The sequence below is a fragment of the Pristis pectinata genome, chromosome 11 (assembly GCF_009764475.1).
Source record: "Pristis pectinata isolate sPriPec2 chromosome 11, sPriPec2.1.pri, whole genome shotgun sequence".
In the NCBI taxonomy this organism is placed as follows: domain Eukaryota; kingdom Metazoa; phylum Chordata; class Chondrichthyes; order Rhinopristiformes; family Pristidae; genus Pristis; species Pristis pectinata.
Window position 1 is genome coordinate 35,218,584 of NC_067415.1, and position 23,290 is coordinate 35,241,873.

Consider the following 23,290-nt stretch of genomic DNA (forward strand, 5'->3'; position numbering starts at 1 on the left):
TAATTTAGACAATGACTGTTGGATTAAAGATTTAAATAGAACATTCAGAAGCTGTGAGCAAAATTGGTAAAGAATCCTCCTAAATTATTTTGTCCCCCACCCTTGGGATAATACTTCTAAAACTATTCCTAAATAATATTGCCCTTGTATTGAACTGTTGATCCTTGTGATTGAGAATTACATGGATGTACCTGTACTGCTTGAATTATTTGGGGCAGTTGAGCAGAGAAACTTAGTGTTCTTTATTGATTTGGGGCTGGGTGTTGGGAAGTGCAATCATAAGTCAGCTAAGGGTAGTTTGCATGGGATTCAATGACAATTTCTCGCACAGTCTTTATGATACAGGTGATGTTCAGGGAAGCTTAATCTTCCAATGATAAATAGTACACCGTTTCATTATTATGAATGTCAGTAAAACGCATAGACGCTGAGAATATTTTAATTGTGATTTATCTTTATTGTAAAATTTTTCACTTTTGCAGAGTGAAAGTGTCCGTCCGCTTTCCTTGTCGGGCCATGTGGGATTTGACAGTTTACCAGATCAGCTAGTCAACAAATCTACCTCCCAGGGATTTTGCTTTAATATTCTTTGTGTTGGTAAGTACTTGATCATTTTGTATTTCAGTTCAATTTGGTTGAAGGGTGGTCAATAAAGGTGTCTATGTGATCAATTTGATAGGGTATATGCAGAATTGCTATTTCTTGCGTTAGACAATCTGCAACAAGTAGGCAAAAAAAAATTCGGATGAGGCAATTTATGAAGAAATCACTCTTTCATATGAAACATAATAGAACTTTAGGATTCTTGCCTGAAATGCTGTCGTAGCAGAGTTGAAGTTTTCGTGATTGATTAATTGGCAAGAACTTCTATGAAAATAGTGCAAAGGTGGGCATGTCGAGCTAATGTGCTGATCAGTTATAATCTCATTAAATACTGCAACAGGCTTGAACAATTTTCCCATCTACTTTACTTTTTATTCTTTCCCTTCCCCCCAGCATGTCTCTTTCTCAGTATCATTGTTTTTCCCTCTCCTCTCCCCTCCCCTGTGCAGTCCTTGTTCCCCATCTTTCTCTCCTTTCTTCACCCCCCCAAAGCCTCCCTTCAAGCACTTTTACCTTATGGTCAGTGGCATTAAGGTGAAACTGATTTTAAACAGAAGGGCTATAAGAAACAAAAGGTATTGGTAAATTGGTTGACTATTGTCATATGTACTGAGGTACAGTGGAAAAACTTTGTGTGCCATCCAAACAGATCATTTCATTACAACAGTGCATTGAGGTAGCACAGCCCAGCGTGTCATGGAAACCAGCCTCCCCTCCTTGGACTCTGTCTTTACCTCTCACTGCCTTGGCGAAGCAGCCAGCATAATCAAAGACCCCACCCACCTGGGTCATTCTCTCTCCTCCTCTCCTCTTCCATCAGCTAGAAGATACAGGAGCCTGAGGGCATGTGCCACCGGACTTAAGGACAGCTTCTATCCCACTGTGATAAGACTATTGAATGGTTCCCTTATACGATAAGATGGACTCTGACCTCACAATCTACCTTGTTGTGACCTTGCACCTTATTGCACTGCACTTTTTCTGTAGCTGTGGCACTTTGTACTGTTACTCTTTTTACCTGTACTGCATCAATGCACTCTGTACTAACTCAATGTAACTGCACTGTGTAATGAATTGACCTGTACAATCAGTATGCAAGACAAGTTTTTCACTGTACCTCGGTACAAGTGACAATAATAAACCAGTACAAGGGAAAACAATAACAATGCAGAATAAAGTGTTACAGTTACAGAGAAAGTGCAGACAATAAGGTGCAAGGCCATAATGAGGTAGATTATATAATTACTTAATGACCCTTGTACCATAAAGCTTGACAAGTTAAATGCCCATGGGTACGAAGAAGTTTTTCTGTAGGAATTGGTGGTCGTAAAATGCCATAATTTGAGGACTGAGGAGACAACTACATATCTAATTGGTGTTTCCACAGTTTCATTTGATTTTTAACATATCTGCCATTTTTCTGTATTAAAGCTAAATTATAAACAAGAGTTGTATTAGACAGAATTTCTAATCCTGTGTGAAGTAGTGAACAATGCAATCAAAGATCAATAATGCCTAGGTATGTTTTTTTTTAATCTTTGTAAAGTGACTTTCTAGTTGGATTGGTGATGTGAACACAGCTTGGCAGCATGGTAAAGGAACAATTTGCTGCAATCCCTACTTCTCTTTGTGCTGTGTGAGAGCATGCGTATGATCAGTGGCAGACAGGATCAAACTTGGGATTGACCTACATGTTCGCAAAATCTGAGCACACATGAATGACGTCTTTGGGGAATGACAGCAGTTAATTACATAGTTGCATGAGTTATGATGGATCCCATGGGACTGACAATGGTGCATTCAATTAAACAGAGCTCATTGCTTTCACTTTGTTATATTGTTTAATTGCATTTTAAATAGAAAAATTGCAGTTTACATGCATTCTCATTATCCAAGATCAGCCATCAAGTTCCAAGCTGTCTGCTGCCATCAAATTGCTCTCAGGATCACTGACCTACTTTATCAATTCCATTGAAAAAGCTATGCACAAAACAATAAACTCCATTCTGAAACCACACTATACTACTTTGCCCCCTCTTAAAAACGCTAAAGATGTTATCGCTGACCTTTCTTGTGCTCTTCCCTCTACCACTCCAGTATTTTGAATGACTTAGCTACCTTTTGTCCTTTGTGTTTCTTTTAAAAATGTTGCCAAGTATTCTGTCCATTGCAACTGCCTGTATGCTTATCTTCTCCGCCATCATGGCCATCATCTGGCTGCTAGAGTGGAGGTAATCTTCCCATAACACAAGAATGTAGGAAATAAAAGTACGGAGCAGGCCATTCAACCTATCACACCAAAGATTCATTTCCCTTTAAGTGGGAGACCCTGTCCTGTATGGCTGACGACTTATGATTGTGAACGTTGGTTCTAGCCACCCCAGCCAGGATTGTGAATGTTGGTTCCAGCCAGTCAATCCCTGTAAGAATATTGTACATTTCAATGAAATCAAACATTATTCTTTCAAACTCTAATGTATAGGTCCAGTCCACTTAATCACACAATCAGCCTGCTATCCCAAAAAGCCATCTAGTTAATCTTTGCTGTAGTTCCCCTATTGCAAGTATAACTTCATTAGTTAATGTACCAGGACCCCATTTAGTTGCAGTAGAAAAGTCTCAAACCTTCGAACAATAAACTTCAACATTCTATTAGGTTTGCCAATTGTTAGCTGAATCTTCTTGTTCATATGTTGACACCCTGTTCCTTCTGAATACCAACACCTTCAGTCTGTCACCATTTAAATAATAAACCCACCTTACAAATTTTTTTTTTACTGAAGTGGATGACTTTGTATTTTCAACATTGTACTCCATCTGCCCATGTCCTTGCCCATTCATTTATCCTGTTTATTTACCTCTGGAGTTGCTTTGTCTCCTTCACTACTCATCACTCTCACCCATATTTGTATCATCAGCAAAATTGGATTCCCTTCATCCAGATCATTGCTATAGATTGTGAACAGCTAGGGCTTCAGCACCCCACTGGTCACAGTCGCACAGCCCAAAAATAACACATGTATTCTTGCACTCTGTTTTCTTTTGGTAGTCATTCCTTAATCCACATCTGTATTATCTGCAATACTATTTTATATGCTATATTAGTATCTCTCCTGCTGGATTTTTCAAGGTGGAAATCTAATGAAGTTTTGTTGACTGCAGAGAAAGTAAAAGGTAGTTGGAGACACGAGACTGCAGGTGCTAGAATCAAGCAGCATTTATGGAGGCAAAGGGATGGCCAACATTTTGGGTTGAGACTCTGCATCAGGGCCAATAAGGTAGTTGCTTGCATGGGCAGGATCTCTGAAGGTGAACTTTTGAGTGGGAATATTGATGGCACTTGAGAGAATCAGCTACAATGTCATCTTGCATTGGACCAGAAAGATAAGATGCATGGTTAATGTGATTGGTCAAAGAAGCAGCTGAGTCTTGATAAACTGAGTGATTAGAAAGAAACTTGATGTATTCCAGGCAGGTTTGGTGATAGATGATTAAATCTTTTGTATGCCAGATATATTTACACTGTGCATCTTGGATTTTAAGGAGCAAAGACGGTTGTGTTGGGCCATAACTTTGAAAATTCTGTGTCTACATGTGATGGATCAAATAAGTCAATCTCCAATTTAACTGGATGGGTTACAAACCTTTTATCAAATGGAGGATAGCTTTTCAAAATTTATTATTTTAGCACTAATGGAGTTATCTTAGGGAATCAACTTACACAGTTTTTTTTCTAATTATGTAAGTCTATAATTTTTTCTGTGAATAGAATCCGATGATATTTTCCCTTTTCTGAAACAAGTGCCAGACTTGTTTGGTTTATCTGAAACTTGTTACCTTCAGGTTTGTACTTTATACCAGGTTTCTAAAAGCTTGTTAAAGATTGCAGATTGCATAAGGTTACCTCTATGCTTTCTTTAATACCATTCTCAAAAGCAGGAAATGAATACTGTTTCAATTAGAATTCTGTCTGTGGTACTAATGAGTTCTTGCTCTTAGTTTATCTGAAGTCCTTCAAAGAATAAGCTATACCTTTTGTGGCTTGTTCTAAAATACCTGTTTATATTATCACTGGTATTATCACCTTGTTCTGTAATTTCAGGAGAAACTGGCATTGGAAAGTCAACCCTTATGGATACATTGTTCAACACCAGCTTTGAGAATAGCCAATCAACACATTATGAAAGCCAAGTAAAATTGAAGGCCCAGACTTATGAACTACAGGAGAGTACTGCCCGTTTAAAACTAACCATTGTAAATTCAGTGGGCTTTGGAGACCAGATAAACAAGGAAGATAGGTAAGTGATTATAGTGCTTGGGCCCCTATTATTCGTGATGTATCTCAGTGATTTGGATGAGGAAACTCAAGTGTAACATTTCCAAGTTGTGGGGGGAATGTAAGTTGTGAGGAAGATGCAAAGAGTCTCCATTGTGACTTAAACAAGTTGGATGAATGGGCAAACAAATGGCAGATGTAGTAAGACGTGGATAAATGTGTAATCTACTTTCTTTCTGAAGACAGAAAGACATTATTATCTGAATGGTTATTGAAGAAGTGAGGTGCAATGAGACCAGGATCGAGGATGTGTTTCTGTATCTCGAAAAGGATTGGTGAGACTGTATCTGGAGATCTGTGTGCACTTCTGGACTCCTTATGAGGAAGGTTGTTCTTGCCATGGAGGAAGTGCAATTAAAGTTTATTGGACTGATTCTGGGATAGCTGCACTGACCCATGAGGAGAGATTGGGTTGGTTAGGCCTAAATTCACTAGACTTTAGAGAGGATATTTCATAGAAACCTTTGAAATTCTAACAGGACTAGAAAACCTAGATGTGGAGAGGATGTTTCCAATGGCTGGCAGAGCCCACACCAGGGGTCACGGTGTCAGGATACAGGGTATACTCTTTAGAACTGTGATCATGAGAAACTTCACCTTGAACATGGGGATCCTGTGGAATTCTTTACTACAGAAAGCAGTAGAGGCTACATCATTAAAAATGTTTAAGAAAGGGGTAATTCCTTAATGCCTGAAAATCTGAGGGATATCAGGAGAATGTGGAAATAGGGGACTGAGATGGATGAGCAGCTATCATCAGATTGAAAGATAGAGCAGGTCCAAAGGAATGAATGGCCTATTCCTGCACTTATTTCCTATGGAATATTAGTGGTTGTGCCATCAGTTACTTGAGCTTTCCGGTTCTAGAACTTCTCTGCTTTTCTATCTTTTTCTCAAGATGTTTCTTTAAAAAAATTTTTAAATCTACATAAAATGCTCCCGTGAAGCTCCTTAGTACATTTTACGATATTGAAAGTGGTATATAAAACAAGTTGTGTTGATAGTGATGAATAAATAATTTGAGCAACTGTGTTCCTGTTGAGTGTTCATGCTTTGCGTCTTGAAGTATTTTTTAACAGAAGGTAGTTGTCTGCTCCACTGAACTTGGTTTCATTCTGTGTGGGAGCAAGTGTAGAGAAGGCCTGTATTTTAAAATATTCATGGGCCGAATTATCTTCATTAATCTTGCAACTATTTAGTTTGTGGAAAGCCATTCCCACATAATACAAAAACTGCAATTATCTTCTAAATTAGAATCCTAGAATCTTGTAGTACCTTCTTGGATTGTTGTGCTTGTGCCACATCTTTGAAATTGTCCAGTTTAGCACAATAGTCCAGTTTTTCACAAATCCTGCAAATTAATTCGCTTAACTACATTCAGTTGCCTTTTATGGAATCTGATTCTGCCAAGTAGCATTTTTTAAGATCTTAACCTCTTGTGGGGTGGGGAGGAAGTGGCTCTTTGGTATATTTTCTTTTTGACGATTAATTTGTATTTGATACTTGACATAGCTGTGGTTTAGACTGACATTAGTGAAAGTTTGTTTTTGTTGTTTGCATTTAGAAAGTCAAATTGTCCTTGCTGTTAATTGCATTGTCTTAACTCCTTCAAAAAAATTTATTAGAACCCCTCTGTTCTTGCTTCCTCTCAAAATATTATATAGACCTTTCATGCTGTCCACATTAAATTCTGTCTGCCATGTCTGGTCTGTTCTAATATGCATTACACTTAGAAAGATTTTTGCCAACCTATCAGTTGTTTACAAACTTTAAAATTGCACATCCCTTCTCTTCACCCCCATCCCATATTTTTTCCTCATACCATAGCCAATTGTGTATAAGTCACCAGCATCCCTCTAATCACACATTTCTATTTTCTGATTTTATTTTTGTGTGTGTGTGTGTGATGCTTTATGAAATACTACCTTCAGCCCCTCTTCGACTTTAAATTCAAATTCTGTCTGACTGACCAAATTTATCTTCCACAAGATCAAGAGGTGCTTGCCCCTTATTAAGCATGCTTGTCCTATTGAGGCTTAATTTTGACCTTGACGATGGTTGCCAGTTATTTTTTTTCCCCACCACTGCTGTTAGACTACTTTAGGTGCATTTTTCTGGTGTCCTTCTCCCCATTATTTAATATGGCAGTCTTCCCATATACAAGGAAGACGTGAAATGTGTGGTCAGATTTCTGTGGCCTCCATCCTAACTTATGCATTCTGGGTCATCTGTGCAGTGTGAGCCTATTTAGTACCATCTTTCTACTTTTTTCTCTTCTGTCATCTATCCTTGACCACAAGAAATGTGCATATCTTATAGGTGTTTTGTAATTTTTGTCCTTCCTAACTCAGCTGTTATTTCTGTTGAATGTCCCAACTCCAACTTGTGCCTTTTAAGATGAGGCAGAAAGGACCATCTTCAATATTCACTTAGTCTGTTGCTCCCCAATTCTAATTTCCACAATTAAAATTCTCCCAACTAAGTAAATGTTTTGCTGCCAGTGCCCTGTTTTATTTTCTTTTTCCTTTTATCCTGGGAAAACATTGTGATTGTTTTTAATGTTGATTATATTACTCAACTACAAGAAGCCTTTTATTAATAATAAAAAAGAACATGCTAGAAACACCCAGCTGGCCAGGCACCATCTGTGGGAAGAGAAGCAGGGTTAATGTTTCAGGTTAAAGTTGTTTCATTATAATTGGTTTAATTAGGTTTTTATTAAGTGGTCCCAAGATATTGATCTGGATAAAACTTTAAATACAAGTGAAAATGACACCTTTTAGATACTTTGCTGTAGACTGTAGCTGATGGCTATATATTAGTGCTTAACTCCATTTTTACACGGTTTAAAAAGTGTTGGGTTTACCAAAGTCAAAATGTTGGGTGTCAGTTACTGGAAGATCCCTCCAAGATGGTAACTTGAGATTGAAGATCACTTCTGCTTGAGTGCTGTGGGATCAGAGGTGATTGATGAGCACAACATGGGATCTGCAGATTCAGCCGCAGGAGTTATGTAGAGGGATGGGCAAGTGGGTTGTTTAGGAGATGGTGCATTCCTTCCAGCATTTCAGAAGGATTCTGCGTGCTCTCGTTCCATAGCCTTGAGCTTTTCAGTGCCAACCCGAATGCTGCTGCTTCACTTTGAGTAGGCCAGGGATTCCCAAGACTTGGTGAGAAAAATAGAACTTTGTTGGCACCCATTGTCTATACTGAATAGTTAGCTGTATTAATATTTTTGAAAAATTTATTTAACTGCCAATATTGGCATTTGAACACAGATCTATATGCTCAATGAGCATACAGTGACAGTGAATAATTTATAATCTATTTATGTCTTGTTTATCATGTGTTTCCTTTTGAATTTTCATTAGCTATAAACCTATCATTGACTACATTGATGCACAGTTTGAAGCCTATCTCCAAGAAGAATTGAAGATTAAACGTTCATTGCACAATTATCATGATACCCGTATCCATGCATGTCTGTACTTCATTTCTCCCACTGGCCATTCTCTTAAGTCATTAGATTTAGTGACGATGAAAAAACTGGATAGCAAGGTAGGTCAAATTTACTTTTCACGAATAAACATCGAAAATGTTTTTGATTGTTGCTGAAGATGCATTTTTAATTTAATTTTTCATATTTTCTCATTACTTTTGATACAGTAAAACATTGACAACCTGCTTTCCTAATGTTTGTAAATCATGCTGATTGGGCATATGGCATGCATTGTGATGTTCTCCATGTTTCCTTCAAGCTCTCTGGGGCCCTGTTTCCTGTGTTCCCTTTGAATTTACTGGGTTCACTGGAAAACTTATAATACTGTGCAACAATTTTTTTTAAAAAGGTTAATTAAATGTATGTTGGGGTATAACGGGAATAACATCCAACAGTCTGGAAAATCTGCCAGCCCAGTACTACCAAAGTCCTGAGCATGACACATTATTGTTTTACAATATTGCAGGTTGAATCGGTAGTAAAGAAGGCAAATGCAATGTCAGCATTTATTTTGAGGACTAGAATATAAAAGCAAGGATTTACTGCTGAGGCTTTATAAGGCATTTGGAATATTGAGAGCAATTTTGGGCCCCATATCTAAGGAAGGATGTGCTGGCCCCGGAGAGGGTCCGGGGAGGGTGACAAGAATATTCCGAGGAATGAAAGGCTTAATATATGAAGGGCATTTGTGTCTGGTCCTGTACTCAATGGAGTTTGGAAGGATGAGTGGAGGGGGAATCTCATTGAAATGTAGGTTACTGAAAGGCCTGGATAGAGTAGACATGGAGAGGATGTTTCCATTAGTAGGAGAGTATAGGATTTGAGGGCACAGCTTTGCAATAAAGGGACATCCCTTTAAAACTGAGATGAGGAGGAATTTCTTCAGCCAGACATGGTGAATCTGTGGAATTTGTTGTCACAGAGGGCTGTGGAGGCCAAGTCATTTAAGGCAGAGATTGATAGGTTCTTGATTGGTAAGGGGGTTATGGGTTACTGGGAGAAGGCAGGAGAATGGGGTTGAAATAAAAATCAGCCATGATTGAATGGCGGAACAGACTCAATGGGCTGAATGGCCTAATTCTGCTCTTGTATCTTATGGTCTTGTGGAAAGATTATGGACACAACTCTGCTATTCCTAGCTGCCATCACAGTATAGTGTGTTTTTATAATGTATCATTTGTTTCTTTATAACGCAAGCTGAGTGAGAGCTGTGCCAGACTGTTACAGTTCCTCAACTGTAGAAAATAACCCAAATCTGACTTTTTTTAAAACCCTAGTGGGCGAATGTAAACATTTTAAATGAAGAAATGATATGTTAGTATGCATAGACTTAAAATTATGTATTTTGCAATAAAAGAATGTTGTAGATGTGAGACTGAAGTTTTCCAAGTCTGTTATATTGCAGTATTTTAATAAATGTCCAGTGTTCAAATTTGCGTTCAAATGTGATGGTGTTCATTTTTTTCTTTAAGTCTGGAAAATTAAGAAGCTTCTGTCATTTGATTAGAAACTCATTTTATTTTGAAATAATTACATTTGAATATGTTTGTTCTATTGGAACACAATGTTCTTTCTACTTTTATCACTGAAAGGAAAGATGCCTTGAGCACAAATGAACTACATATATAAAATTCTTCATTTTTAAGAATTTCTATTTTGCTGATTTGTTACTATTGAGAACATTTTTAACAATCATTTTTGTCTTGAGAATCCAGAATATTCTGATTTAAAGGATTATTATGACAAAGGATGAGAACAAGAACCAAGTATTATACATGTCTTCTGATTCCTTTGTTAATTGACTTCAATCTTTCATGTCAGCTTGTAAAAGTTTGACACTTTTTTGTTGCCAGCATGCAAAAATGATTTTAAAAAAAAATTGAGTTTTGGTGAGAGAATCTTGGTAGGAAGGATGCTCTTCCACCCTCTTAATCCTCTCATTCAAGAAGGTAATCAAATGAAAGATTAGGATTTATGTGAGATCAGAAAGAAAACTTGAATGTGAAGGTGGAAGACCTTGGCATGATCCTAAATGAATACTGCATCCAACTTTACAAGTGGATGATGCAGACATTAAAATTAGAGTCAAACAGCATGGAAATAGGCCATTTAGTCCATTTTATCCACACCAACCAGTGGGCTGTCATCATTATTAATCCCATCTTCCAGTGCTTGGCCTGTAGCCTTTTCTGCCTAGGCGATTTTAGTGCTTGTCTGGACACTTAAACGCTGTCAGCAACTATGTTTCCACCACACTCTCAGGCAGTGTATTCCAGGCACTCGCCACTCTCTGGGTGGAAAAAGGTCCTCTTCAATCCCCTCTAATTCTCACAGCTCTTACTCCTTACCCTAAATCTATGTCTTCTAGTTTTATCTATCTCTGATATGGGGTAAAGTTTCCTGCAGTCTTGCCTATCTTTACTTCTCATAATCTTGTATACCTCAATCATATCCCCTCTTAATCTCTTCTGCTCTAGGAAAAACAGACTTGGTTTCTCCACATAACCTGAAAATTAAAGAAGATGAGTGTAATGTATTGGATATAAAAGCATTAGGTGAGGAAGTATCAGTGTCTAGAATCTTTAAATGTGAATAAATTGGCATGTCTGAATAGTCTATCCAACTCTTAAGAGAAGCAATAAAGGATGTAGTATAGCCTGTGACAACTTTCCAATTCTCTTTTGCAAGGGTGGTTTTGGAGGACTACTAATGTGGTATATTGTTTCTAACAACAAAAAGGGATAAACCAGGTCATTGTGCTGATGATCAGATTATTGGTAAAATGTTTCGGGGACAGTGTAAAACATCAATTAGAATAGAAGTTGTCGTTTTGTGAAAAGCATTTTTGTGATTTTTGTTTTGATATTTCTATTTTCAGTATGTAATGTTGAAAACTAAATATTTTGCTTATCACCTATCAGTAACCACATAAGTAATAAAAATATCTATTATATGCATGAGCTCTAATGTATTTAAAATGCTTCAATTGATTACAAGATTGGTTCCTAGGGGACTTGTCCATCTCAGAAATAGGTTTGCTGGTAAATCAATTATTTTGCCTTTACCAATACTAATGTATGGCTTGTACACTTCAAGTATCCTGGCATGGGGACTTGAATGAGAAAAATTCAGATATTTAATATATTTACTGTGCTAAAATAAGTAGATATTATTGAAGTGAGAAAGAAAATCTACTAAAAAATAATTTGCCTTTTCATAACTTCTGTATTCTCCATAAAAATGCTAATGACTTCAGAAGCTGTGATTTAACAAAAGCATTGAAAGGTTCATATAAAATGTTGGTTTTATGGTGCCTATAACAGATTTGCCTCAACATCTTTACTGAATCAGTACTATTAGTCTATGTCATCAATGATATGAGTGTCTGACTTTTTTGGGGGTGAGCTGACTCAATTTGATTCTTAACTGTTTGTAGAATAACTTGTAATAATTCTTATATCTCAAACTGAGTATTGATATTATAAAGACAAAACATGCTTGAGGTATTTAGCAGTTCAGGCAGCATTTTGTGAAGACAAAAAAAAGTTAATGATTCAGGCTGATGATCTCTTAAGAGAACTGAAAAGGTGAAAAAATGTGTGTTTTTAGTTTCCAGGAAGGCCAGAGGTGGAGAAAACAAAGTGGATATTTGCGATAGGGTGGATACTAAGGTTGTCAAGTTGTGTTTAACCTCAAACTGTGTCTGGAATTCTATCATATTGTGGTCACTACTTCCTAGAGGATCTTTAACCATAAAATTTCTTATTAATCCTTGTTACTCGAAATCAACTCTAAAATGGCCTGTTCCCTTGTATGTTCCATGAGAAGAAATCCCTGACTCTCCACAAATTCTTCTACGATACTCTTGACAGTTTGGTTTGTCCAATCAATATTTAGATTAAAATCTCTCATGATAATTGCTGTTCCCTTTCAACATGTCCCAGATATTTCTCCTTTTATGCACTGCTCTATCAAGTGGTCACATTTTCGGGGCCTGTAACTCCTGGACTTGCTCTGTGCAGCATATTTTCATTTATGTTTGCTGCCACAGCCTGCCACACATCATTAATTTCCTCTTCATTATCCTGTGCCACCACACTCTCACTTCCTTGAGTTATTGAACATCCTATTCTTGGAGTCCTTTTGCCCTCCTATTTGGTTTAAAGTCCAGTCTACAACCCTATTTATATGATTCAAATGAAGCCCATTCCAACAGAACAATTCTCTCCTTCCCCAGTACTGGTGCCAGTGTTCCATGATTTAGAGCTCAATTCTACCACACCACACTTTGAGTCACACATTTACCCTTTGCCAATTTGCATGTGGCTCAGGTTTCAATTTTGCCCCTCGGCAGAACATCATTTTTCTTGGTCCTACCTCTGTTATCCCTACGTGGAGCATGACAACTGGATCCTCCCTTCCTACTCCAAGTTCTACTCAAATCCAGAAGAGCTGTCCTTAACCCTAGCATCAGGCAGGCAACACAACATCGCCACTCTATCTTTGCTGCAGAGAAATGTCTGTTCCCCTAACTGTTATCCCCTATAACTACTACGTTTTACTTTTTATGCTGCTCTTGAATGGCTCACTGCACCATGGTGCTCTGAACAGTTTGCATATCCTCTCTGCAGTCCCCACCCTTGTCCACGCAGGGAGCAAGAACTTGTACAGTAAGGGCTGAGGCTTCTCTGGAACTATTCTCTCGATCACTCTACCTGCCTCCTCTGCAGTCACAAATCTTCAAACACTAAGAACTTGCTGATATGAGCCTATAAATTCTGGAGGGCTTTAATATCATTTGAAAAAACTGCTCCGTGCGTATGGAGTAGGGATACTTAAGGAAAAGCAAGGCAGACCGTACAACTACAACAGGTGTAAGCCAGCAGAATGGGCAGACAAGTGTCTGTTAGAATATTGTACAGAGAAATGGCAGGTATTGAATTTTGGTGGAGGGGTGGGGAGAAACTACAATGTAGACTTAATGGCACAGCTTTAAAGTAGACAGGGAGAGACACAGAAGTAGGGGCTCATGCACAGACATCTTTGAAGATGGCAGAGTATTGAGTGTGCAGAAGAGCTTTATTGGGGTGGATCCTAGGATGAATGATTTTAGTTGCAAGATTAGATTGCAGAAGCTAAGATTGTTCTTGCAGCTGAAGAGGTTGAGGGGAGATCTGGTAGAGGTTACAATATTATGACTTGTTTAATTAAGATAAACAAGAAAAGCTATTCCCTTTAGTTAAGTGAGTAAATTACTGGAGAAGATTCTTAGAGACAGGATTTATGGGCATTTGGAGAAGTATCAGCTGATTAGGGACAGTCAGCATGGTTTTGTGAGGGGCAGGTCATGCCTCATGAGCCTGATTGAATTCTTTGAGGATGTGATAAAGCACATTGATGAAGGTAAAGCAGTGGATGTGGTGTACATGGATTTTAGTAAGGTGTTTGATATGGTTCCTCATGGAGGGCTCATTCAGAAAGTCAGGAGGCATGGGATCAGTGGTGGTAGATGGAGCATATTCTGCCCGGAGGTTGGTGACTAGTGGTGTTCTGCAGGAATCTGTTCTGGGACCCCTGCTCTTTGTGATTTTATATATATTTTTATATATATATATAAAAAAAAATAAATGACTTGGATGTGGAAGGGTGGGTTAGTAAGTTTGCTGATGACATGAAGGTTGATGGTGTTGTGGGTAGTGTAGAAGGTTGCTGTAGATTACCACAGGACATTGATAGAATGCAGAGCTGGGCTGAGAAGTGGCAGATGGAGTTCAACCTGGAAAAGTGTTAAGTGATACACTTCAGGAGATTGCATTTGAAGGCAGAATACAGGTTTATGGCAGGCCTCTTAGCAGTGTAGAGGAACAAAGGGATCTTGGGGTCCACGTCCATAGATCCTTCAAGGTTGCTGTGCAGGTCGATAGAGTTGTTAAGAAAGTGTATGGTATGTTAGCCTTCATCAGTCAGGGTATTGAGTTCAAGAGCCGCGAGGCGATGTTGCAGCTCTATAGAACTCTGGTTAGACCAGACTTGGGAGTATTGTGCTCTGTTCTGGTCACCTCATTATAGGAAGGATGTGGAAGCTTTAGAGAGGGTACAGAGGAGATTTACCAGGATGCTGCCTAGATTGGAGAACATGTCTTATGAGGAAAGGTTGAGTGAGCTAGGGCTCTCCTTTTTGGAGAGGAAGAGGCTGAGAGGTGACTTGATAGAGGTGTACAAGATGATAAGCAGCGCAGATCGAGTGGACAGTCAGAGACATTTTCCCCAGGGCGAAAATGGTTAACATGAGGGGCATAATTTTAAGGTGATTGGAGGAAGCTATGGGGGATGTCAGAGGTAAGTGTTTTTTTGTTTACACACACAGTGGTAGGTGCATGAAACTCACTGCTGGCAGAGTTTATGGAGGCAGATATATTAGGGACATTTAAGAGACTCTTAGATAGCCAGGTGAATGATGGAAAATGGAGGGCTATGTTGGAGGGAAGGGTTAGATAGATATTAGAGCAGGATAAAATGTTGGCACAACATTGTGGGCTGAAGGGCTTGTACTGTACTTTAATAGAAACATAGAAAACCTACAGCACAATACAGGCCTTTTGGCCCACAAAGTTGTGCCGAACGTGTCCCTACCTTAGAAATTACTAGGCTTACCCAAATCCCTCTATTTTTCTAAGCTCCATGTACCTATCCAAAAGTCTCTTAAGACCCAATCGTATCCGCCTCCACCATCGTTGCTGGCAGCCCATTCCACGTACTCACCACTCTCTGAGTTAAAAAAAAATCTTACCCCTGACGTCTCCTCTGTACCTACTCCCCAGCATGTTAAACCTGTCCTCTTGTGGCAACCATTTCAGCCCTGGGAAAAAGCCTCTGACTATCCACATGATCAATGCCTCTCATCATCTTATACACCTCTATCAGGTCACCTCTCATCCTCCATCGCTCCAGGGAGAAAAGGCCGAGTTCACTCAACCTGTTTTCATAAGGCATGCTCCCCAATCCAGGCAACATCCTTGTAAACCTCCTCTGCACCCTTTCTATGGCTTCCACATCCTTCCTGTAGTGAGGCGACCAGAACTGAGCACAGTACTCCAATTGGGGTCTGACCAGGGTCCTATATAGCTGCAACATTACCTCTCGGCTCCTAAATTCAATTCCATGATTGATGAAGGCCAATACTCCGTATGCCGCCTTAACCACAGAGTCAACCTGTGCAGCCGCTTTAAGCATCCTATGGATTCGGACCCCAAGATCCCTCTGATCCTCCATACTGCCAAGAGTCTTACCATTAATACTATATTCAGCCATCATATTTGACCTACCAAAATGAACCACTTCACACTTAACTGGGTTGAACTCCATCTGCCACTTCTCAGCCCAGTTTTGCATCCTATCTATGTCCCGCTGTAACCTCTGACAGCCCTCCACACTATTCATAACACCTCCAACCTTTGCGTCATCTGCAAACTTCCCTCCACTTCCTCATCCAGGTCATTTATAAAAATCACAAAGAGTAAGGGTTCCAGAACAGATCCCTGAGGTACACTACTGGTCACTGACCTCCATGCAGAATATGACCAGTCAACAACCACTCTTTGCCTTCTGTGGGCAAGCCAGTTCTGGATCCACAAAGCAATGTCTCCTTGGATCCCATGCCTCCTTACTTTCTCAATAAGCCTTGTATGGGGTACCTTATCAAATGCCTTGCTGAAATCCATATACACTACATCTGCTCTTCCTTCATCGATGTGTTTAGTCCCATCCTCAAAAAATTCAATCAGGCTCGTAAGGCAGGACCTGCCCTTGACAAAGCCATGCTTTCTATTCCTAATCATATTATACCTCTCCAAATGTTCATAAATCCTGCCTCTCAGGATCTTGTCTATCAACTTACCAACCACTGAAGTAAGACTCACTGGTCTATAATTTCCTGGGCTATCTCTACTCCCTTTCTTGAATAAAGGAACAACATCCACAACCCTCCAATCCTCCAGAACCTCTCCCTTCCCCATTGATGATGCAAAGATCATCGCCAGAGCCTCAGCAATCTCCTCCCTTGCCTCCCACAGCAGGCTGGGGTACATTTCATCTGGTCCCAGTGATTTATCCAACTTGAGGCTTTCCAAAAGCTCCAGCACATCCTCTTTCCTAATATCTGCATGCTTAAGCTTTTCAGTCTGCTGCAAGTCATCACTACAATCACCAGTATTCACTATGGAAAAGCATCTTGAAGTAAAGTATTCATTAAGTATCTCTGCTATTTCCTCTGGATTCATACACACTTTCCCACTGTTAAACTTGATAAGTCCTATTCTTTCACGTCTTATCCTCTCGCTCTTCACATACTTGTAGAATGCCTTGAGGTTTTCCTTAATCCTGCCTGATAAGGCCTTCTCATGGCCCCTTCTGGCTCTCCTAATTTCCTTCTTAAGCTCCTTCCTGTTAGCCTTGTACTCTTCCAGATCTCTAACATTACCTAGCTCTCTGTACCTTTTGTAAGCTTTTCTTTTCTTCATGACTATATTTATTACAGCCTTTGTACACAACAGTTCCTGTACCCTATCATAACTTCCCTGTCTCATTGGAACATACCTATGCAGAACTCCACGCAAATATCCCCTGAACATTTGCCACATTTCTCCCGTACTTTTCCCTGAGAACATTTGTTCCCAATTTAAGCTTCCAATTTCCTGCCTGAGGGCCTCATAATTCCCCTTACTCCAATTAAACGCTTTTCTAACTTGTCTGTTCTTATCTCTCTCCAATGCTATTGTAAAGGAGGGAGAATTCTGATCACTATCTCCAAAATGCTCTCCCACTGAGAGATCTGACACCTGACCAGGTTCATTTCCCAATACCAAATCAAGTACAGTCTCTCCTCTTGTAGGCTTATCTACATATTGTGTCAAGAAACCTTCCGGAACACACCTAACAAACTCCACCCCATCTAAACCCCTTGCTCTAGGGAGATCCCAATTGATATTTGGGAAATTAAAATCTCCCATCACAACAACTGTTATTACACCTTTCCAGGATCTTTTTCCCTATCTGCTCCTCTATCCCTGTTATTATTGGGTGGCCTATATTAAAAAAAACAGTAAAGTTATTGACCCTTTCCTGTTCCTAACCTCCACCCACAGAGACTCCGTAGACAATCCTTCCATGACATCCACCTTTTCTGCAGCCGTGACACTATCTCTGATCAACAGTGCCACACCCCCACCTCTTTTGCCTCCCTCCATGTCCTTCCTGAAACATCTAAAACCCGGCACTTGAAGTAACCATTCCTGTTCCTGAGCCATCTAAATCTCTGTAATGGTCACCACATCACAGCTCCAAGTACTGATCCAAGCTCTAAGCTCATATGTTTTGTTTACAATACTCCTTGCGTTAAAATAGACACATCTCAAACCGTCGGTCTGAGCGCGTCCCTTCTCTATCACCTGCCTATCCTCCCTCTCGCACTGTCTACAAGCTTTCTCTATTTGAGAGCCAACCACTTCTTCCCCAGTCTCTTCAGTTCGGTTCCCACTCCCCAACAATTCTAGTTTAAACTCTCCCCAGTAGCCTTAGCAAACCTCCCTGCCAGGATATTGGTCCCCTGGGATTCAAGTGCAACCTGTCCTTTTTGTACAGGTCATTCCTGCCCCAAAAGAGGTCCCAATGATCCAGAAATCTGAATCCCTGCCCCCTGCTGCAATCCCTCAGCCACGCATTTATCCTCCACCTCATTCTATTCCTATACTCACTGTTGCGTGGCACAGGCAGTAATCCTGAGATTACTACCTTTGCGGTCCTGCTTCTCAACTTCCTTCCTAACTCCCTGTAGTTTTTTTTTTCAGGACCTCATCCCTTTTCCTACCTATGTCATTGGTACCAATGTATGTACCACGAGCTCTGGCTGTTCTCCCTCCCCCTGCAGGATATCTTGGACGCGATCTGAAACATCCTGGACCCTGGCACCTGGGAGGCAAAATACCATCAGAGTTTCTTTCCTGTGTCCACAGAATCACCTGTCTGACCCCCTAACTTTCGAGTCCCCTATCACAACTGCCTTCCTCTTCCTTTTCCCTACCCTTCTGAGCCACAGGGCTGGACTCTGTGCTGGAGGCACAGCCACTGTTGCTTCCCCCAGGTAGGCTATTCCCCCACCACCCCCCAAAAACAATAATGTTCTAAGGATACAAGGTTTAAGGCAGACAAACTTAAGATTATGAGCAAGATATACAGGGTGGATGGGAGGAAAACATTTTTATGCAATGAGTGGTGGTGACCTGGAGCGTTCAAACTTATGTGGAAATGATCACTTATTTCAAAGAAAATTGGGTAGCTACTTGAACTAAATTTTCTTGTCTGTGGGGGGGGGGGGACAAAAGTGAGGAAATATGAAGAAATGGTTTACTCTGTTGAGGGGTGTTTATGGATACTTTGGGCTGAGTAGCTTCATCCTGTGCTATTTTGACTTGATCTATAATTATAAGAAGTCCACTAATAGATCAAGTAAAGAACTGAAGAGCAAGTTTGAAGTGATGATAATGTAGAATTTGCTACCCTGCAGAGTAGTTAAGGCTGATAACATTTGAAGGCATAGCTAGCTGGAAATATGTAAGCAGGATAGAAAGAGTTAATTGAAACAGGAGATGTGTACTGTATAAGTACTGCATTGATTAATTGGATCAAATATCTTGTAAATATGCTTCAGGTTATGTAATTTTGCTTGTGGTGGAATGATCCAGTTACTTATTTCATCACGAGTTTGGCTACGTGACTTATTAAATCAGTATATCTGAATGTCCGCAGGGAAGTTGATGGTATGGGCTATTTCTAATTGAAACCATTGTCCTGAAACTCTATAAGATATCTTTATTAGTCACATGTACATTGAAACACACAAGGAAATACATCTTTTGCATAGAGTGTTTTGGGGGCAATGCTCCTAGAGTCGCCAAAATAGCTCTTTGCGTGGGGAAAATTTACTCCCTCAAATCTTCAGAGTGTATTGACAGAACTTTCATTTTTAAATAATATCAAATTTGTTCTTAAAACTTGAATTCCCTTTTAAGTCCAACTTTACCTCATCCTAGAACCTCTTTCAGCCAGCATTGTGTTAGAACTAAATTGGTTCGTGTGATATAAGATTTTTACCTGTGATTTATCTGTAATGAAGTATTACCATCTTGCCCTGCACTTTTGTAGCATGAGGGAAATTTTTGTTTCCATCTCCAGTTAATCAAAAAATACCTGACTGTTGTTCAGATTGTTGGTAAGAGCAATGGATAGAAAATTTATTTAATTTCAAAGGAACAGGTTGGAAGTTGTTAATATTTTGTGATTAGTTCATAATACAAAAAAGTAGTTCTTCATTCTGCTTTTTCAGTTAAAAATAGATGATAGGAATTGGGTTGCATTTTAACTTGATCATGCTGAGTTGATCTTAATTTAAAAGAAATAGTATTTTACACTGAGTGCTGAAGTATAGAACACTGCTTTGTTTGGAAGTGTCTTGGGAAACCAGCACCTGCTCCCTTTTGTTATCAATACCCTAAGGTTAAAAGTGGGGATATTTGCTGACTGTACAAGGTTCAATTCCTTAGAAAACAAAACATGCTATGCTCTCATGCAGGAAGACACAGGCAGCATTTTAGTAAGGGCTGATAAGTAGTATTTTTGTACCATAAGAGCCAGGCAGTGATCCTCTAACAAAAGAGTCAAAACATCTAGTCTTAACATTCAACAGCATTACCTTTATTGAGCACCCTTTATCTTTCCCTAACATCAAAATGTTGGGGGTCACCAGAAGCTTAATGAGTACCAGCTGCACACATGCTGTGACAACAAGAAAAGGTCTGAGTTATTGACCTGAAACCTTAACAGTTTCTTCAAAGATGCTCCCTGACTTGAGCATTTCCAGCATTTTGTGTTTTTAAGATTTCAAGCTTCTGAATTTTGTTTTTGAATAATTGACAAAAGTCAATACAAAATTCTGATGGAAATATGTCGCTGGAGTTTTAAATTGAGATCCACATCCTTGGGAAACATCCACACTATCTTTCTACTTTGCAACTTGCTGAAAAGTAGAAAACTATGTGGGGGGGGGGGGGGGGAAGAAAAGGCTCTTGCAAATCACAACACGCAAATTAATAACTAGAGATTGGGGGGTGAATTGAATTCCCCCAAAAATTGCTGTGGCGATTGCAATGTGCATTCAATGTACCAAATATGCTCAACTCGATCACTTTAATGACTTTGGTTTGTAGCCAACAGTAATTGCTCTGTTTGTGGGTTTGTGTTTTGTGTGGCTAGTAACAGTTAAATCGACTGCATGTAATTAAGGACAACCCCCACCATCTTTTAAATGGAAGCTGTATTGTGGGACCAGCAGTTACAGTCATGCATTCTGGAACTGAAGCAGGCTTGGAAATGACTTACTCCTGTAGATCTGGAGGCAGCTGCAATAAATTCATTGATTGCATATGTGGTCAAGAATGATAAATGCATCTTTTAAATGCTATAATCTTCCCTTCAGTCATTCTCTTCCAGCAATTACTGTCAGCATGGACGAGTTGGGCTGAATGACTTGTTTCCATGCTGTATGCTTCTGATTTCTGTGATTCTTAGCCATGATAGAGAAGTCAAAGTCCTTCACTTGACATGCTACACTCTGTAGACCACGGCTTTAAAGGACTCCAGAAAGCACCAAACCTTTGTATGGTGATAAGAAAAACTAGTAGAAATTACTTGATAATAATTAGTAATGCTTTACAAAAAAAGCTGATAAATTATGTGGTGGGAGGATGGCTCCCCCACTTGATCTTAAAAACTGTCATCAGTTTTGTGTGGTTCCAGAGGTCATTAGCTGCTTTGCTCCAATTTAGCAATACTGGCATCAAATCATTATTGCCTGCTGATTGAAATCCATAGAATGCTGATTGTACCCACTTGTAGCAGTTATGAGCCAGCACTTTTTTTCCAATGTGATGGCTTGTGCTACAAATGTGAGCATGCACAGACACATGAATTGCATCCATAGTGGCCGAATAGCAAATGCTACTTGTGCCATTTTTTTTTTTAAGTCCTTCGATTTAACTTGCACACTAAAATATTTATACTTGGGTGCTGTACAAGAGCATTGTTACACTCAATACAAGTGAGCTTGAAGCAACGTTGTAGTTGGTAAGCTCTGCTATTTTGTGTACATCACTAAAATGTCAAAAGTTTCAATGATAATGAAGTTACTCGTTTTTTTGATCTTTCATTTTAATTTTTAAAATAATTGCACTAACTTTTTACCCTTTAAATTCCACTCTGTATTCGAGTAATTGAAAACAACTAAATACATTTGAATAATCAGAAATGTACAGAAAACAAAATCAGTAAAAACTGAGGTACAAGTAGAGGTGGAATACAACAAGATCTTTAAATGAAAGCACCAGTGACTTGAAAACCATTTGGGGGTTTCAGCTGTGATGATAAATGGGCCAAAAGTTGCATAAGTTTAGATATACAGACTTCAGGCCTCCGTTTGAAATGTGCATTTGGATTTATTGAGTATGAGAATCTAGAGATATCCTTGGTCTTTCCAGAAGAGGTATTAACCATAACGTTTCTTTATATGCTGATGATTTATTACTCTTTTTATATCTAATGTTGAAGCCTCCTTACCTCCTATGCTTTCTTTACTTTCTTGCTTTAGTCATTTTTCAGGCTACAAATTGAACTTATACAAGAGTGAACTTTTTCCTCTGAATAAATTTTTTCACCTTACTGCACTACGTGAAAAGGGTTTTATCAAGTTGGTCTCCTCTTTCCATATCATTGATTGGCTGAATTAATGTTATTAAAATGAATATTTTACCTAAATTTATATATCTATTTCAGGCTTTACCTGTTTTTATTCCTAGATCTTTCTTTGACCCTCTTGAGTCGATTATTTCTTCCTATATATGGAATAATAAACATCCTAGCCTAAATAAAGTTCACCTTCAGAAGGTTAAAAAGAATGGAGGTTTAGCCTTACCTAAATTTAGATTTTATTACTGGCAGTCAACATACGAAATCTTATGTTTTGGTTGCATTACATTAATCGAGGCTCGTCCAGTATGGGTCTCTTTGGAAATTAATTCTGTTTAAAAAAAATTTCTATTATCTCTTTGCTTGATTCTTCACTTCCAATATCATTAAATAAACTAACAACTAATTTAGTAGTTAAACATGTTTTGAGGATTTGGTTACAATTTAGAAAATTATTTTGGTTTATTGAGTTTTTCTTTGTCCAGTCCCATTTTCTTTAGTTATTTTTTTAAACCTTCTATGACTGATATAGTTTTTAAAGAGTGGGACAAATTAGGTAGTACTTGTTTTCAAGATCTGTTTGTTGGAGGAAACCTTTCTTCATTTGAACAATTGTCTACCAAGTATAATTTACCAAAAACTCATTTTTTAGATATTTACAAATTAGAGATTTTCTTCGATCTTAACTACAATCTTTTCCTTTGAGTCCTGATAAGAATTTACTAGATGTAATTTTTAATTTGGAACCTTTTCAGGATGGCTCAATATCTAATACTTATGACAGATTACTAGGAATGAGTAAGGTGCCACTAGATAAAATTAAAAACGCTTGGGAACAAGATTTGCAGATGTCAATTTCTGAGGAAACTTGGAATGAAATTTTCAAGTTGCTTAATACCTCGTCATTATGTGCTCGTCATTCTCTCCTTCAATTTAAAGTGGTCAATAGAGTTCACTTGTCTAAAGATAAATTATCCTGTTTTTATTCTGACAAATCTCCTTACTGTGACAAATGCAATAATGGAGTGGCTTCCTTAATTCACATGTTTTGGATGTGT

At 38.9% G+C, this 23,290-nt stretch overlaps 1 protein-coding gene across 3 annotated transcripts in view; it reads left to right on the forward strand.

The window, feature by feature from the left end:
* septin10 (septin 10) overlaps positions 1-23,290 on the forward strand; it is a 46,972-nt gene that overhangs the window by 7,346 nt on the left and 16,336 nt on the right. For all 3 annotated transcript variants that reach the window (XM_052025775.1, XM_052025776.1, XM_052025777.1), the window contains 3 exons: positions 483-597; positions 4,706-4,901; positions 8,311-8,497. In XM_052025775.1, coding sequence (XP_051881735.1) covers positions 483-597; positions 4,706-4,901; positions 8,311-8,497 — 498 coding nt within the window. The remainder of the gene's footprint in view (positions 1-482; positions 598-4,705; positions 4,902-8,310; positions 8,498-23,290) is intronic.